This window comes from Pan paniscus, chromosome 19 (genome assembly GCF_029289425.2).
Source record: "Pan paniscus chromosome 19, NHGRI_mPanPan1-v2.0_pri, whole genome shotgun sequence".
Classification (NCBI taxonomy): domain Eukaryota; kingdom Metazoa; phylum Chordata; class Mammalia; order Primates; family Hominidae; genus Pan; species Pan paniscus.
Genome location: NC_073268.2, coordinates 26,777,493 through 26,796,232, shown reverse-complemented (window position 1 = coordinate 26,796,232; position 18,740 = coordinate 26,777,493). Strand labels below are relative to the sequence as shown.

Here is an 18,740-nt window from a genome sequence, read left to right as displayed (position 1 = left end):
GTTAGGGGTGCTTGGGGAAGATTCTGCCCTGGGTGCCCTGGATCACGTGTGTGTGTGTGTGTGCGCACGCGGGGACGCGCACGTGCATTGGGGGTGTACTGTGTTACAGCATCCTCAACCAACGCTGTATGTGTGCATATGTGTGTGTGTGTGTGTCCTACAGGTGTGAGCGAGTGGATGCTTCCACTACGTGTCTGCACATGTGTGTGTGCACTTACATTGTCCTTGCACACCTGCGTGGGTCCCGTGAGAGCGGAGCCCAGCATGTGCTGGCATCTGCAGGAACATGTGAGTGTGCGTTCTGTGGGTCCCTGTCCTGATGGCTCTCCACTTGTCCCGAGTGTCACGACGACGAGGATGGGGACCATATCTTCGGAGCCTGAGGATCCAACACAGGTCCAGCCCTGTGCAGCCGCCCGCCAAGCCGCCAGAGGACGAGCCGGACGCCGAAGGCTACGAGTGGACGATTGCAGTTAGTTTCCAACTCGCCGACATCGCGCCCCTCCACTGGCTCCGGCTTGATGGTCCCGGCTTCGGGGTGCTCTCGGTCCCTCCCCATCGCGTCGTCGCTTTCTCCCTTGGCATAACCCCCAGCCGCCAGGCCGCAGACCCTAAGAGCTCCATGAGCTCTCCGCGCCCTGCCCACCGGCCCCGGCCCCGACCCCTCCCCAGACCGGACCAGAGAGGTGGGAAGTTTGGGGGCACCCGCTGTGGGTGTCCCGTTTCCGGGGCTGGGCTCCGGGGAGCCGGCGCGGCGCCCGCTCCCTGCCCGCCAGCCCTTTGGGAGCTCAGGCGCGGGCAGCCGCTTGTGTTCCTGGGAAGGGCGGAGCTGCGTCCCGGGGAGACACGCCTTGCAGCCGGCAGCCTAGTCGCTCCCCGCTGGCCGGCCGCTCCGTGAGGGCCCCGCAGCGGAGGGTCGGGGCTGGGGCGGGCTGGAGAGGGGGCCCCGGGCTGGGGCCGGTTCGGCCTCCCGGGTGGCGCGCGGGCCGAAGAACTAGGAGGACCGCCGGGCCGGGCCGCTTGTCCTTTGGAAAAACCTTGGCGGTTCCTCCTCTGGTGTCCGTGGACCCCGCCGTGGCGTTCTCCAGGGCCGCGGACCTTTGCCCACCGGTCGCGCCAGCTGTCCTGGAGCAGAAAGGACCCCCCTCCTCCCGGACCGAGCCCCGAGCCCCGAGCCCCACGGAGCAGGCAAGCGCCGGAGTCCCGGGGCTAAGGCCCGGCCGGCGGGCGCTCTGGCACCTTTTCCCGCCCCCGAGGGTGCCTGTCCGGCCCGGCCGGGACTGGCTGGGAAACCGAGGCGGGAAGAGGTCGCAGTCCCGCAAGGAATCGGTTTGTGTGGGGTGGGGGTGGGATGGGAGACCCCTCCCCAACCCCACCAGCCCCAGCCCAGCTGTGGCCCCCGCCGTGTCACTCAGAAAACCAGCGTCAAAGCCCAGCCCTGCCTGGGATGTGGACCTTGCCTGGGGAGAGTCCCGTTCAGGCTTTTCCAGGGCCTCTCCCCTGAGCAACAGGGGTGTATGCGCTGGGCCTGGGCACTCACCAGGGCCTGCAGGCTGCCAGTCTGGAGTTTCCCTAGCATCAAATGTGCCACCGGAAGCTGAAGGTGGGGATGACCAGTGCCCCCCGGAGCGAAGACCCCCCATCTCTCCAGGATTGGGGGTCTGCTTAGGGGTCCACTTAGGGGTGTATCCCTCAGGCATTGGAAGTGCAGATGGGAGGCCCTGAGCCATGGTGGCTCATTTGTCTTCGTTAATGACTTATATGTATATATATATATATATATATATATATATATATATATATAATCTTTCAGAAGCAAAAAGTGATCAAGGTCTCTCTGAATAAGATTATGACACAAAGCTGGAGAGTTGATATACCCATGAGGTAGGACGGTAGACACCTGTGAGTCTGTACGTGCACCTTTTGTTGCAGGTCAGCCACTTGCATGATAAGAATTTGTGTTTGTTTTTTCACAATTTCAGCTCTTTCTCTACAGGAGATAAGGGTCTCACTCAGGGCAATCTTAGCAGATTTGAGGCTCAGTATCAGCTTCTGAAGCCAGGAGACATAATCCCTGAGCTCATCGTTTTCTTTCATCACTTTGTCTATTGAACTCAGGAGCAACCAACCAGCTTCATTATGTTCCTTGGTTCTCCACATATGGTCAAAGGTATTATGTATAGAGTCACTAAACTCCTTGCCTCTCATGAGCAGTGAATCAGGAGTGCCAAATGCATTTACTTTGCTTAACTCTCTAAACAGTTCACACCAAGGACTATCAGTGTTCTCCATACTATTAGACGTAGAGTCCTTAGCATTTTGGGGTCTAACCATATTAAGCAGCCAACTCTAGAAAACCCAAAACCAATGAAAGAACTCCACCCTTAATATTCCATTTCTCTAGAACCACTCCTGGTACCAAAATCTGGATTAGTCAGGGTTCTCTTAGAGGGACAGAACTAATAGGATATATATATATATATATATATATATATATATATATATATATATATGGATATATATAAATATATAATATAAATACACAAATAAATCATATATGTGTAAGTTAACATTTAATATGTATATATTATATAACACATATATATAACACATATATATATACATATATATAAGTGTAAGTTAACACTTAATAAATCCCATATATATATGGGATTTATTAAGTGTTAACTTACAAGATCACAAGGAAACAACCAGCAGAGGAGAAAGATGTAGGCTGGGAGGCTAGGCCCTCTCTCCTTTTCCAAGTCCCTAGCAGAAAGACAAGAGGACCCCCTAAGCAAATGAATCAGGAGTCACTGTAAATAACAAATGTCTCCTTGAGGAGCCCAGGGACATAGGGTCCTGAGATTTAGAAGCTGCTAACACTGCCTGAAGAAATTATTTCCCTGCAGCTGTGCTGGTCTCCCAGTTGGGAATGTTTCCATAGAAGGGGATAGTCTCCCAGACCATCCTCCATCAAGTCCCATCAAGCCCATCTTCCCTGAAAAAAATTAATTTTGATTTTCTCATTCCTTCTGAATATATATATTTTACACACTTATCATGTAGAGCCATCCCTTGGTATCCACAGGGGATTGGTTCTAGGAATTCTCATGGCTTCCAAAATCTACACATGCTCTAGTCTCTGATGTAGCATAGTATTCGCCCATAACCTATGAACATCCTCCCATATACTTTAATCTCTAGATTACTTAGAATACCTAAACAATGTAAATGCTATTCATAAATGTAAATGTAGATCATTGTTATACTGCATTGCTTTTATTTGTTTTTCTTTTCTCTTTTTTAGTTTTTGAGACAGCATATTGCTCTAGCGCCCAGGCTGGAGTGCAGTCATGTCATCTCAGCTGTTTGTAACTTCCACCTCCTGGGCTCAAGCGATCCTCTTGCCTCAGCCTCCCAAGTAGCTGGGACTACAAGCATGTGCCACCTCACCCAGCTAATTTTGGTACTTTTGTAGAGAAGGGGTCTTGTTATGTTGCCCAAGCTGGTCTAGAATGCCTAAGCTCAAATATTCCTCCCACCTTAGCCTCCCAAAGTGCTGGGATTACAGGTGTGAGCCACTAAACCTGGCCTATTGTGTTTTTTTCTTCCCCAAATATTATCCATCCATCATCGGTTGAATCCACAGATTTGGATCCCACATATTCAAAATGTCGACTGTATCTAAAAATGAAACTATTTAAAAGGTAGAAAAATGCAGCCACGATTTTGTCTCTCAATTCTTTTCTTCTATTTTCCTGTATGCTAGACTCAGTGGGAACCCAAGACAGAAGGAGTTTAGAAGGGAGAACAGGTAGAGATAAGTGGGAAAGAGAGGGCGCTAAGACCCTCAAGTCTATAAAGGGTGAATGCAGACTGCAGCACAGGACTGCCAGCTGGTCTCTGGTCTCAGCCTCCAGGAAGAACTGTGGCTATGTCACCATCCTCAGCTCATCTTGCTCCCTTGATCCCTGCCTCTGCTTGCTCGGTTCCTGGCCTCCTTGGAGGAAAATGCCTGTGTCAATGGGAGCATGATGGAGGGTTCCAGGTTGAGGTGGGATGGGGGATAAAGACATGTTTGCGTGAACATGTCCTAAAGGAACATGTACATAAGGAAATGGACTCCCATATGGAGAGTGAGCTGGGGGAGGTGGGCACTGCAAGGACTAGGAAAATAGGCCGGATGCCTAGAAGTTGCTCCATAATCCATAGTTCCTTTTGAGTGTCCTGCTTTGTCTGTTCTGGCTTTTGCCCCCACCCAGAAACCTGGAGAAACCTCAACTGGAACGTCAAGTAAGCAGATTCCAGCTCTCTGGGCCCAGGGTGAGAAAAGGAAGTTGTATGAAAAGAGGAGAAAGGAAAAAAACAGTCTCATATTGTGCAACAGGTGAAGTCCCACATTGCCCCACTTCGAGGATTCCATTCTGCCGTTTGTAATTCCTGGTAAGCATTTCTTCATGAGGCTGCCCTGGTCTCCTGCAGCCTTCCCTGGTGGCCTTGCCTCTGTGGAGCTGAGCTCCTCCCTTTCCATTAGCTGAGGGGTAGGGAGGATTGGGAAAGGGACTCCATCATGAGGGAGGATACCGGGATTCTGGCCCTAACCCTGCCTGCTCACTAACAATGAACCAGAGACAGGTCATGGCTCTGCTCTGGGCTGCATCTGACAGATGAGAGGATGGATTCTTTCCCAGACAGGAATCCAGGACCCCTCAGAGCACCCTAGATGTCTCAAGAAGAGGCATGCTTCCTAAGGGTCTTGGACCCTGGATCAAGCCTCAGCCCCAGAACTCAGTTGCTGAAGCAGATCTCCTCTTGGAATGCCTCTCCTCATTATAGTTCATCTCCTTGAGGTGTGTCCCTCTCACCCTGGGTTCCTCCTGCAGGGAGATTTGGCTCACCCTCTAGAATGCTCCCTTTCCTGCCACACTGAGCTATTGGGGGTCACTATCAGTGACACATCAGTTGGTGGTTGTATTTGTTTCCTACCCTTGCTGCTGCAAAAAATTACCACACACTTAGTGTCTTATGACCACATATTTATTCTGTAAAAGTTCTGGAGGTGAGAAGTCTGAAATTAGATTCACTGGGACACTCCCTTTGGAGGCTCTAGGGGAGGAACAATTTCCTTGCCATTTGCAGCTTCTAGAGCTGCATCCTAAAACCTCTTCACTCCTGGCCTCTTCTTCCATCTTCCAAGCTAGTGGCATAGCATCTTGCTTCTGCTGTCACATTGCTACCTTCTCCTCTATTACCAAATTTTTCTCTTCCTTCCTCTGATAAGGACACTCACAACTACATTTAGGGCCTGACCAGATAATTCAAGGTAATCACTCCATCTCAAGATCCATAACTTGATCATATCTCCAAAGTCCCTTTTGCCATACAAAGTGACATTCACAGGTTCTGGGGAATAGGATGTGGATGTCTTGGGGGCCATTATTCAGCTACCATAGTGATCTATACCTTGTCTGTGGCTTGGGGTCATCCATTCTCTCTCCCATCCCGTCCCCTCAGAATAGAATTGTGTATCTTTCTCCAAATCTGCACCCTAATCTTACAGACCATCCCAACTGCTCCTCCCTTCACTCTCTTTAGGCTCTGAGAACATTCTAGGAGACTGCTCTCCAACAGAACTTTCTGCAATGATGGACAGAAAGTCCATAATGCATGCTGTCTAACCTGGTAACTAGCCATGTTACCAAGGTCTACTGAGCACTTGAAATGTGACTAGTGTGACTCAGGAACTAAATTTCAAATTTTATTTCATTTTAATTAAATGTAATGAAAATGTAAATAGCCGCTTTGGCCAGTGGCTAACATATTAGATAGCTCAGATCTAGGCAAATGAAAGCAGAAACTATGGCCAGGCACATTCTTTGCTGCTAGCCTCTTCCCACACCTGTTTTGGATCAGCTCTGCCCCCTAACCTCCTTCTCTCAGTGCCCGCAGAATCTGAAGGAAGTTTCCACTGGGGCTCTGGAATGACGGAGGTGACTAAGGGCAGGACAAGGAAAGGAATTGTGTCTGTTGACCCCAGAGAAGTGCAGGGCCCCAATTCTGCTTTTGCACAGGACTAAGAACACTCAAATGATTTTCAAGGTAGTCTCTGCCTTGTCCTTACTCAACCGGTCTCCCTTTTGAGGACCACAGAGGTGCGTCACTAGGGAATGTGTGCAGGAAAGGGCCTGAGCTTGGGAGCTGGCACTGGCCAGGGTCCTGCTCTGCTATGTACTCGTTGAGTGGCATGTGGCAAGTTACTTCCCAGGCCTTCTCCCTCAGTTTCCATAAAATGAGAGGGTTGGACCACATGGTCTAAAGTTTCCTTTTAGCTTTAGTAGACCATGAGTCTATGTCCTGTGGATCAGGCTTTATTGTGCATGTAATTCAATTTCAGAGCCATGTAGTCTCTGACCCATGGAATGGGAGTACTGATTGAAGGATAATTAAGTAGAAGTGGCTTTAGGTTACTCCTGCAACACTTCCAAACAAAACCAGACCTCCATCCTTCTGTCATCATGACAACACTTCACAGTAACTTGGGCTTTAGAGTGCTGATCTGTCAACTAACTAATCTAATCCTCATGATGATCCTGACAATTGTTAGGTCCATTTTAAGTGAAAAGGCTGAGGCTCAGAGGGGGAAGGAGAGAATCTTCCAGGTGCCCAGTCCCATGATGGGTGCTTTACACATCACCTCGTAACAGCCCTTCGAAGGGGTTAATATTATCTACATTTCACACGTGTGAACACTGAGGTCTAATAAGGCAAGATGACTTTCCCAATGTTATGCTGATAATAATATGATGAAGTCACTTTTCTCACTCTTCTTCCGCCTTTGCTGTGCTGCTTCCCCTCTTTACAACTCCCCCCCAAGATGTTGAAATGATAACCTCCTTTTTAAAGGCATTTTTTCATGACACTCCCCAAGCAGACCTACTAGCCTCAGCAAGTCACTTCACCTCTCTGTGCCTCTGTTTCCTTAACTGTGAAACTGGGGGCAACAGTCCCTACTTCATAAGGGTGTTAAAACCCCTGTTGAAAGTACGCAGTGAGATCATGTATTAAGAGTGTTCAGCCCAGAGCTCATATTAAGGACTCAGCAATTGCGCATTCTTACTGCTTTTGGAAACTGTAGCTTGCCCCACCGCCCAATGGTACCAGGCAATTCCTTTTACCCCCAAATCAAATTAAAATCACAAAGAAACTGTTTGCATTTCATTTTAAAGTTTTATTATGAAAACACATGGAATTAACGGTGTTATCCATGTATTTGCAACAGCAGAGAAACAGTGACAGTGGACCATCCCCATAGGGGACACTTATCCTTTGGCTAAACTAATATAAATAATGGAAATAACACCTAATACAATAATACAGCACATAAAAGAGATTAAATTAAGAGAAGGGACAGGAACTGCGGAGAGGAGTCCTGAGTGTGGAGGAGATGCGGCTCATGGAGAAGCATCCAGGCTCAGTTGACCTTCCCTGAAGACTTCCTGTCTCTGAGCAGCTCAGTTCAGTTCCAGGTCATACACGTACTCCTGGACCCAGGACTCACTGGGGTCAGCGCAGACTTGCTTGCCTCTTTTGGTTTGGAATCTGTAGAACAAGGAGCAGACAGATTAGAATCCCATGGGACCTTTGAGGTCATCTGGCTTTATCCCTTGCCTGTGGTAGGCATCTTCCTCTGCCTGACCATGGTCCATGTGGGGCAGCTCTGGTGGATGGGATCCTTCCTGGAGCAGCACTGGAAGCAGACTCCCTGTAACTTCCACTCACTGGATTTAGCTGTGGGCCCCAGGGGTTGCCCAGATTAGGAACCAATGGGCATTGCAATCAGTATGAATAGATTGCCCCATTCCCTGCCAGCCTGGCAGTGACTTTTCCACATGTCTTTCTAGCATGGTTTAAGGAATCGGTCCATATCTCACGGGACCTGTCTGCCTTCCCCTGCTTCCCTGTCCTCTGAATAACTTCCTCCCCAGGAACCCCCTTCTCTCTCGGCTCCCACTCTGCCGCCTTCAGCACTTGAAAAGTGAGTTCATGACCTGTGACCTCACTGCTCTCAGGGAAGGCTTCAGCCCTGAGAGCTGCCTCCCCAACGCTCAATCACCCGCTCCCCAAAACAGGCCCCCTTTAAAAATCCAGCCCTCACCCTTGCCTCCCAGGGCAGCCCAGGGGTTGATACTCACACCACAGCTGGCTGGGAGCAGAGGCTGCTGGTCTCATAGTAATCTACCACAAAGTTGCGAGGAAGCTTCTTCGCGGTGTAAGAAAAGCAGCAGGCGGTGGGAGGGTCTGAGCCCACTGAAAGGAAAGGCCAGGGTGAGATCAACACTGCCCGTGGGAGCTGTTTATTTTGACTTCTAATTTTGCATCTTCATTGAGCATCCCTGTGGAGCTACCAGAACCCCAAATATGGTCCCTTGTATCCATTCCCACCTAACATGAGCAGGAGTCTTATTCTGAATAGTGGATCTTCAGAGAAGAACGAGAAAGAAATCTAGAAGATTGGAACTGGATTCAGTCTCAGAACACATCGCACTCCCTTCATATGACAGATGGGGAAACCAAGGCACAGAGAGGGACAGGGGCTTGCTTGAACAAATAATTAAAGGCAGAGCCAATTCAACAGTCTGACTTCCAGCCCATCGTTCTCCTCTGCTGGTTGCTAATTCTTAAGAAAATAGGAACTTGAATGTTACTGAATATCTACTAGACTCTACATTTAGCAGCAGACTACATGGCAATCTTCCTAGCTGCCTTTTGTCCCATCCCCAGATCCCACTGTTTGCCAGCCATGACTAGAAAAAAGGACTCTGCCTAGACCTTGACTCGAAATAGCAGCTGCAAAAGTAGACTTACTTGGTGCTGAGAGTGCTGGAGAGCAGAAGGCAGCTACTAGCATGAGGAGAGACAGGACAGTCATGCAGAGCTTCATGGTATTGGTGGAAAAGAGGTTTTCTCAGAGGTGAGGCTGCAGAACTCAGACGCTTCAGAACCCAGCTGTGTCCTGTGCTGATACTGACTTGGGAATCTCTCTTTATAGGGACTCTGAGGCCTAGGACAAATGTGGGGGCACAGGAGAGTGAGTGGAATTTCCATGGTAGAGATGATGTCATGCTCCTGAAGCTAGCTGAGTGAGGAGTTCCTCTCAGCTTCTCTTCCCCAGGGCGATGTCATCATAGAGGAAAGATGAGGGAGGTGCAGGCGAGAAGAAAAGGGAAGTGGTACAACCAAAGGCAGTGACCGAGACTGGGGAGAGAGTTGCAAACCCCAGAGGAAAAGATGAAATGTTCACACCTGCTACAAGTGGCTTGTTGACAAGAACTGTGCTGCTCTTGGTGGCTGGCACCCCCAGATGCTGGAGGGTTCATGCCAGTCTTTCCAGGCTGGCCACAGTCCTGGCCCCAAGAACAAAGTGGGAGCCAGGACTCCCCTATCCCCTTCCTGTGCCTTCTTCTGCTGAGCTGAGTGCCACTGACTTTTGTGCCCTATATGTTTCCTTGGGCATGAAGAGTCCAGCATTGGATGTGTGGAGGGACCCAGTAGGGTGGCTCAGGAACATTTGTAAGTTCTTATTGGACACTTACCTTGTACCAGGCACTGGGAAAGCTGTGTTACACACATTATATATAATCTTACCATAATCTTGAGCAGGGGTGTCTAATCTCATTTTACAGACAAGGCAATTGGGGATCAGAGAGTGGTCCACTGATGGCGCTCAATGCCACAGAGCTGATGAATGGCACTGCCAAGATTTGAATCAAGATTCATCTGACTCCAAAGTCCATTTTCTTTCCATGCTGTAGTCTCCTGAATAAACATAGAGTGTGACCACAAAGAGAACCCGTTGACTGATAGACTGCTAGGAGCTATTCCACACTCAAAGACTGATTATATTCGGACTTAATTCAGGGAAGGGATAGGGCTAGTCTGTCCTAGGACAAGGAGGGAACGGAGAAGAAATAAAGATTTCAAGATATTTTCTTGGACCAGCAAAAGAACAGGATAAATTAACCAGTAAGAATCAAGTTTGGAAGACCCAGATAGAGAATGTTCTTCTAGTATAAAAACAGAATTGAGCTGGGTACAGGGCCTCACACCCAGCACTTTGGGAGGTCAAGGCAGGCAGATTGCTTGAGCCCAGAAGTTTGAGACCAGCCTGGGGAACATGGTGAAACACTGTCTCTATAAAAAACATACACACAAAAAAAAAACTTGACTGGGAGTGGTGATACACACCTGTAGTCCCAGCTGCTCAGTAGGCTCAGGTGGGAAGATCACCTGAGCCCAGGAAAGTCCAGGCTGCAGTGAGTGGTGATTGTGCCACTGCACTCCAGCTTGTTTGACAGAACGAGACCCTGTCCCAAAAACAAAGCAAAGCAAAGCAAAACAAAACAAAACAGAATTATATACCTAGTAATGAGTTTATCTATGTTACAGGCAAAATGTGTAATCTAAGGATGTGGGTGTGTCCCAGCCAGTCCATAGGGAATGCCCATGCTCATGTTAAGCCCTGGCTGGTTTGACAGTTGCTGGGCACCTGTACAGAAGGTGAAGCTTACAAAGGCCCTGCATACAGGAGTGTGCAAGGTTGGACAAATGAAGGGAATGAGGATAATTGGATCAAGATCTCTATCTGCCTTTAGCTCTACTACTCCAACCCAACTGCTCACCTTTAACCCCACATTGTTACCTGCTCTTCTCTGAGAAAGAAAAAAGAAGAGTAAAAAAAGGGAGCCATGACTTCAAACTATACCACAGGGCTGCAGTAACCAAAACAGCATGGCTTTGGTACAAAAACAGACTCATAGACCAATAGAACAAAATAGAGAGCTCAGAAATAATGCTGCATACCTGCAACCATCCGATCTTTGACAAAGTTAACAAAAACAAGCAACAGGGAAAGGACTTCCCAGTCAATAAATGGTACTGGGATAACGGGCTAGCCGTATGCAAAAGATTGAAACTGGACCCCTTCCTTACACCATCTGTAAAAATCAACTCACAATGGGTTGAAGACTTAAAGGTAAAACCTAAAATATAAAACTATAAAAATATGATACCTGTAAGATAACCTAGACAATACCATTCTGGGCATAGGATCTGGCAGATATTTCATGATGAAGATGCCAAAAACAAATCACAACAAAACCAAAAACTGACAAATGGGATCTAATTAAACTAAAGAGCTTCTGCACAGCAAAAGAAATTATCAGCAGAGTAAAGAGATAACCTACAGAATGGGAGAAAATATTTACAAACTATGTATCTCACAAAGGTCTAATATCCAGAATCTATAGGGAATTTAAACACATGTACAAGCAAAAAACAAACAACTCCGTTAAAACGTGGGCATTGAACATAAACAGACACATTTCAAAAGAAGACAAACACGTGGCCAAGAAACATACAAAAAATGCTCAACACCACTAATCATTAGAGAAATGCAAATTAAAACCACAATGAGATACCATCTCAAACCAGTCAGGATGGCTATTTTTAAAAAGTCAAAAAATAACAGATGTTGGTGAGGCTGTGGAGAAAAGGAACACTTATACACTGCTGGTGGGAATGTAAATTAGTTCAGCCATTGTGGGAAGCAGTTTGGCGATTTCTCAAAGAACTTAAAACAGAATTACCATTCAACCCAGCAATCCCATTATTGGGTATATACCCAAAGGAATATAAATCATTCTACCATAAAGACATGTGCACATGTATGTTCATTACAACAGTATTCACAATAGCAAAGACATGGAATCAACCTAAATGCCCACTGATGGTAGACTGGATAAAAAAAATTTGATATATATATATATATATATATATATATATATATAATGGAATACTTCTCAGTCATAAAAAAAAGAACAAAATCATGCCCTTTGCAGCAACATGGATGGAGCTGGAGGCCATTATCTTAAGCAAACTAACACAGGAACAGAAAACCAAATACTGCATGTTCTCACTTATAAGTGGAAGCTAAACATTGAGTACACATGGACACAAAGAAGGGAACAGCAGGCACCAGGGCCTACTTAAGGGTGAAGGGTGGGAGGAGGGTGAGGATAAAAAAAACTACCTATTGGGTACTATGCTTATTACCTGGGTGATGAAATAATCTGTACACCAAACCCCCCGCAACACACAACTTACCTATATAACAAACCTGCACATGTAGCCCTGAACCTAAAATACAAGTTAAGAAAAAAAGGGACCCACAGCATCTGGGAGCCACAGGAGAGGCTGGAGCAGCATCCTGGGGTACTTCAGGGTCATTAAACAAAGTACAAGGTCATCCTACCTCAGCATTCTCCCTCACTCCCCACCCTCACACACAAGCTGCACTTCTCTCATCTGTTCTCTCCCCCTTTTCTTTGTACAGCTCTTGCTTCAAATGTTCTGATCTTCTCCAAGACCCTCGCCCCCAGCTGTAATGTTCCGTGTTGCCTGATAGCAGATGTGTTAGTACCTCTCCTGGCCTTTCCTAGTTGGTGCAGTTTCATCTTCATGCATCAAGGACCCCACTTTAAGGGAAGCAGTATGTGTTTCATGTTCTCTGGATTCACGCAGACTTCGTTATCTATGACATTTTTGTTCAACCCAATGTACTAACCATCTGCTCTTTGTCAGGGCAGACAGAGCTGAATGAAGCCCCATCCCTGCCTTTGAAGAGTTCCATGTCTAGTGATGGCATTGACAGTGACAGAAATAACTATCCCAAGAGGTGGAATAAGCTAAGTGTCATGTCAAAGGAAGAAACAAAGTGTCAGGAAGCCTGAAGGATGGAGAAGGCTGTCTATCAGCTGTAGATGAGTAGTTTCAAGTTAAGTCTCAATTCCCACTAGAGCAGCTGTCTGAATGAGCAGGGTGGAGGGGTTAGGAGGAAGCCTGTTCTGGGGCTTCAGGAGAATAATGATTGATAAAATGGGTGATTAGCCATCACTGAGCCATACAATGAGTTTGTCTGTTGACTTGTGTTTCCTCGCCTTGATCTGATCTTTGGCTCATGGGGGTAAAACGTTTTGATGGATCTTCATGAAGATCCTAACAACAATACTATGTCTGCACCAGTGGAAGTCCACACTGAGAGTAAAAAGGACTTGTATCATTTTGTTCAGCAATATTAACTTACCCCCCACCCCCAACAAGATTTAGACACTGGTGCCATTTAGAACTCCTGGAGGGCAAATGTGGAGACTGGAAAGCCAAGAAGAGCCAATAAACAAATGATTCTCAAATACATGACAAAAAAGATGTTCATCTTCTCTAGAGAAACTTCCCTGATCTCTTTCCCAAGTAAACTCTGTATCCTTCACTGTGCTCCTACAGTCTCCTGAACTATTTCTTCTTACCACCTATGACATATTTATCTATTCCTGTGGTTGCCTCCCCAACTAGAAAGTGAGCTCCTTGATGCAGAAACTGTTTATGCTTATCTCCATGGAGGGGATGTGATGAGTAACATGGACTCAAGATGTGGACCCCTATATAGCCAAATGAGTAAACCAAGTACGAATGAACTGGGTGTTCTGACATTCCACCCAAAAGGTGATTCCTCAGCCCTGATAGTGTGGTACTTCCCCTTCTCCCCCACCCTCAACCCACGCATCCAGTAGTTTTATCACAATGGACACTATTCTTGGACTCAACTGTTTTTAGCTCAGGGTTGCAGGAAGTGACAGCAAGGGTCATCCTTGGTTCCAGGGAGCTCCATTCAGAGGGCCACCCCCTCACCCCTGAGCAGGGAAGCCCTTCTTTCCCCCTCACTTGTGGTCATTTAGAGGTTCCCCCTCCACATCCTTGACCACCACTATCTTCATAACTCCATTCTGGGCATTTTTACATTTGTCTTGTCATGTTGTCCTCAACCTCCCAGGCTGCAGACAGGCCCAGCAGCCACAGCAGTAACATGACCTTGAAAATGTCCTGGTATTTTTCATTTTCCTCAGCATATCCGTGGCCTGTGGTTTTACCTGACCCTGATCTGTTTTGCCACGGTACAGAATAGGAAAGCAAAACCTAGAGAAGTGAAAAGACCTGATCAAGGTCACACAGGATGCATGTCAAGACCCAAGGCCTACAATTCCCAGTTCAGAGATGACCAGAGTCCCTCTACAGGTATGACCTTCTGAGATTACACATATAGGCAATCTCTGTTAATAACAGACTCTCAGAAGAGATTACCAAAGTGCTGAGGAGCAGGGTAGAGAGGCAGTCAGTCTGGACATCCTGGCCTCTCCTAGAGTGTTGGGGAGACCTCTGAGTGTTGGGGCCAAGAGGTGGCCTCCAGGAGGTGGATGCCTAGAACTAGAGAACTCCTGGAGGGCAAATGTGGAGACTGGAAAACCAAGGGGAGCTGGAACATAGGGTCATTTTGCCAAGATAAGAAACCAAGACGAGGCAAATCCTGTGGTTTTGCCAGTATGGTATCCAAGTCACTTTGGGGGAAATGGGAGCAGAAGCTGAATTGTGGATTGAAGAAACAAGTACACAATTATCCAGAGTGCGGCATTCTTCAGGATGAAATCTGTAATGCTGTAGTAAACTGAGGAATGAAGAGACCAATATGGGAGAACAGGAGGATATTTATTTTAAGGTGTGCACTGGCTCAGTGAATTCATATCCAAAAAGCTGAGCATTTGGAGCATTTCAACAAAGACAGAGTGGGGTTTTACAAGCAGGCTTACAGAAGCAAAACTAAAGCAGTTAATCATATAATGATAGGTCCCATAGTCTATAGCATAGCATAACTAGTGGCCTTGCTTAGCTGGTGGCCTTGCAGCTGCACTGAAAGAAAAACAGAACTGGCTAAATACAGACATTTGTCCCTTTTTTTTTCTTCAGGCTTGTTATGGAGGCGGGGTATCTGGAGCCCATTCCTTTGGCTTCGACTTCTCAAACAACGTTATCTTATAACTGTCCTTGAAGCGAGCTTGCTAGGCAGAGGAAAACTTCTTCTCCTTTGTTGCCTGTTATTTTCTTGGAATGAATGAGTGCATATTTATTTTTTAAATTTCTGCCTCCATAGGACAGTGAGCGGTTGGAGCAGCTCATCAGTGACTGCCACACTCTGACTACAGAGCTGGCCAGCCCCACTCTTCTTACCATGGAAATGGACCTTGGTCACCGCCACAGCCTGCTCTTAGTTGTGAAAGGTAGAGGTCAGGAACTTCAGGAGATGTTAAATTCCTGAGAGAGGGGTAAAGCCTCACCAGCATTCATGAGGTCAAGAAAACTTTCAGTATTCCTTGTGAAGCATCTTCCTTCAAATTGTTTCTGGCCTTTTTCCATGCAGGCGATAGGGAATACTCCAGCAAGAGATGAACATAATTCAGTAAAGCTGTATTGAGTACCTACTGTGTGACAGGCATTGTGTCCGAGGGCGAGGGTAAGCACTTTAGATGGTGGTAGTGAAGTGTTATGGAGGGCTTCCAAAAATTTTGAGATGTTTTTTTTTTTTCTTTTTGAAAAAAAATTTATGGCCAGGGGTGCTGGCTCATGCCTATAATCCCAGCACTTTCGGAGGCTGAGATGGGTGGATCATCTGAGTCAGGAGTTTGAGAATAGCCTGGCCAACATAGTGAAACCCCATGTCTATTAAAAATACAAAAACTTAGTTTGGTGTGGTGGCACATGCCTATAGTCCCAGCTACTCGGGAGGCTGAGGCATGAGAATCTCTCGAAACTGGAAGGTGGAGATGGCAGTGAGCTGAGATAGCTCCACTGCACTCCAGCCTGGGTGACAGAGCGAGACTCTGTCTCAAAATAAATAAATAAATAAATAAATAAATAAATAAATAAATAAATAAAATATATATAACTAATATATGTATTATATCTATATCTTTATAACTAACATATATATCAGTTTGTTTTTCTTTTATAGAAAGTATACATGGTCGTTTACAAAATTGAAAAAATATAGGGAAGCATATATAAGAAAATTAAAATTGCCCTATCATTCTGTACCTAGCTTTATATTTTACTATTGGTACTTAATATTCTTTCATGACCTAGTATATCTTATTATTGCTACTTAGTCTTCTTCTGTGTCATTACAAACTTAAATATTACTCAAAAATGGCATGAATATACACATGATATTTTATTGCATAGATATACCAAAAGTTGTATTTAATCATTCACATCAGTCCATTTACATTGCTCTAACTTTTCTCTATTATAGGTTAAACTGAAATTAGCCAGGCAAAGACAGGGATAGGGGTATCCAGGCAAAGAACAAGAGACCTGCACTTGTTTCGGATATAAAATGGAGGTATTGAAATATTTCAATAATAATAAAATGGTAATAGTAATAATAGTAGATAGCACTTACTATGAACCAGTAATGTTCTCGGCCTTTCACAGGTATTAATGCATTTAATCCTCACAGTGGCCCTCTGAGTTAAGTGCTGTAACTATCCCCTTTCACACACGAAGAAACTGAAGCACAGAGAGGTACGTAACTTATGGAAAAACACACAGCTGACACACAGCAGATTTGAAACTGAAGCCAAGAAGTCTGGCTCTAGAGCATGAATAAATCAGAAAAGGGAAGTGTGCTGTATTATAAATTTATGTTAAAAGCATAACAACCAAAGTTTCTGTTATTCTGGTGTAAAATGTCTTTTCTGTTTTGCATTTTGCATGTCTTTGAACAGCAAGATCCATGGATTTCTCTCTTTTTCTTAGAAAATTTGGGGAATTACATGCTGGGTTTGCTGGCTCATGCCTGTAATTGTAGCACTTTGGGAGGCTGAGGTGGGCAGATCACTTGAGGCCAGTTCGGGACCATCCTGGCCAACATGGTGAAACCCTGTCTCTACTAAAAATGCAAAAATTAGCCAGGCATGGTGGCACATGCCTGTAATCACAGCTACTCGGGAGGCTGAGGCAGGAGAATCACTTGAACCCAGGGGGAGGGGGAAGGGGAGGCGGAGGTTGCAGTGAGCTGAGATCGCCCCCACTGCACTCCAGCCTGGGCGACGGAGCGAGACTCTGTCAAAAAAAAACAAACAACAACAACAAGAAAAGAAAAGACGGGAAATTACATAATGTTTTTCCTTAATTGTTCTAAATATGAATCCCTGCAGCTGTCACGGGATGTGCCCACATTCATAGCATTTCACTCTGCCCTGTGGTTTACAAGAAGGTGAAATTGTGCTTTACCAAGTGGGCACCTCCTTCATTAAAAGCAAGGTAGAGAGCTGCACATTTAAGGAACCACAAGTAGTGCAAAAAGGCTGAGTCTTGGTTTTCAGGAAGTCTCAGCAGGCAAGTCACGAGGCCAGAGAGGTAGACAGGGGTCAGGTTACAGAGACGCTTCCATTTCATGTCAGAAACGATGCAGAATGTTTGCAAGATTTTAAAAGGAGAGAAACAGAGACTGATTTGAGCTTTAGCAAAAGTATATTGGATGCTGTATGGTGAGATAGATTAAAAAGAGACAAAACTAGGCCGGGCATGGTGGCTCATGCCTGTAATCCCAGCACTTTGGGAGGCTGAAGCAGGCAGATCACTTGAGACCAGGAGTTCAAGACCAGCCTGGCCAACATGGTGAAACTCCGTCTCCACGAAAAATACAAAACATTACCTGGGTGTGGTGCCACATGCCTGTAATCCCAGCTACTTGGGAGGCTGAGACACAAGAATTGCTTGACCTGGGAGACCAAGGTTGCAGTGAGCCAAGATCGAGCCATTACACTCCAGCCTGGGCCACAGAGTGAGACCTTGTCTCAAAATAAATAAATAAATTAGAGACAAAAGTAGAAGAAAAAGCAGTTGCTAGGACCCTCTTCTAGTTGTCATGGTGAGAATCCATAAGAACCTGACCTAAGACAGAGGCAGTGGGAATGGTGAGAGGCAGATGCACGTAAAATTGAATGTAGACTAGAGTTGGTGATTGAATAGCTGTAGGAGATGACAGAGAAAGAGGAGACAAGGGTGACTCTCAGCTTTCTGGACTGGAAGACTGATAGGAAGAGGCACTTTTTATTGGGTAGAGAATATGGAAGAAGGGGCAAGGGACCAGGAGAGGGATCGGATCCAGTACCAAGACATACGCCCTGACCTACTGCACACATGCAAGAAATGGCTAGAGAAAATAACAAGGACTCAGGACGGGAAACAAGGGGCTGGCTGCAGAAAGAAGGGGCTGTGTCAATGAGACATTGTCTGTCTAAGATACTAGACAGGGGACTCCAGGCTGCTGCTTCTGCCTGCATGAAAGGTGGGGCCCACACCTGCTGCAACCTGACCACGCAGACCACATATGAGGAAAGGAGGCCAAAGCTGGGCCAAAGAGGGTGTCATCATCAGTGAACGCATCCCTGGGGCGCCTGCTGCCAAAGGAGATAGCGGAGGGTGACACTTGGGGAAGTGGAGCCTTGGGGCCAGAATCTGAAGGAAAGCAATGCTCCGCACTGGAGAGCACAGGCAGCAGCACACAGTGGGGAGGCAAGCTGAGCAGTGCAAGGCAAAGACGCCGCAGAGGACAAACTGCCCAGCCAGGATTCCCTGCACTGCGGACTGGGACGCTCTGCTGGACTGAGGTGGGGCCTCGCAGAGGCTGAAATGAGCCAGAACGCTGGGACACAAATCAAATCCCTCCATGCTGAAGGGTCCATGGTGTTGACTGCTGGCTACTTTCTGTCACCACCACCTAAGGAACCTTGGGTGGTCAGTTTCCCAAAGATCAAAACTGTGACACCATGGCCTTTTTCTCTTTT

General features: G+C 46.5%; 2 protein-coding genes across 5 annotated transcripts; one reads left to right on the top strand and one right to left on the bottom strand.

Moving 5' to 3' along the window:
* The first annotated feature begins 319 nt into the window (after positions 1-319).
* LOC117976438 (translation initiation factor IF-2) lies at positions 320-4,044 on the top strand. Its single transcript, XM_055102212.2, has 4 exons — positions 320-524; positions 617-1,329; positions 1,983-2,170; positions 3,311-4,044. The coding sequence occupies exons 1-3, from the start codon at positions 320-322 to the stop codon at positions 2,001-2,003; spliced, it is 939 nt and encodes a 312-aa protein (XP_054958187.1). The 3' UTR covers positions 2,004-2,170; positions 3,311-4,044.
* Positions 4,045-7,210: 3,166 nt separating this feature from the next.
* LOC100991964 (C-C motif chemokine 4) lies at positions 7,211-9,821 on the bottom strand. 4 transcript variants are annotated; one of them, XM_034942008.4, is made up of 4 exons: positions 9,649-9,786; positions 8,869-9,064; positions 8,196-8,310; positions 7,211-7,602 (listed from the first exon to the last, which is right to left on the bottom strand). In XM_034942008.4, the coding sequence occupies exons 2-4, from the start codon at positions 8,942-8,944 to the stop codon at positions 7,515-7,517; spliced, it is 279 nt and encodes a 92-aa protein (XP_034797899.1). In that variant the 5' UTR covers positions 8,945-9,064; positions 9,649-9,786; the 3' UTR covers positions 7,211-7,514. The 4 variants fall into 4 exon arrangements, with proteins under 4 accessions (XP_034797899.1, XP_003818008.2, XP_057156309.1 ...); XM_003817960.8 differs by having other exon boundaries at positions 8,869-9,821; XM_057300326.2 differs by lacking the exon at positions 7,211-7,602 and adding an exon at positions 7,620-7,771 and having other exon boundaries at positions 8,869-9,706.
* Between the last annotated feature and the right edge of the window lie 8,919 nt (positions 9,822-18,740).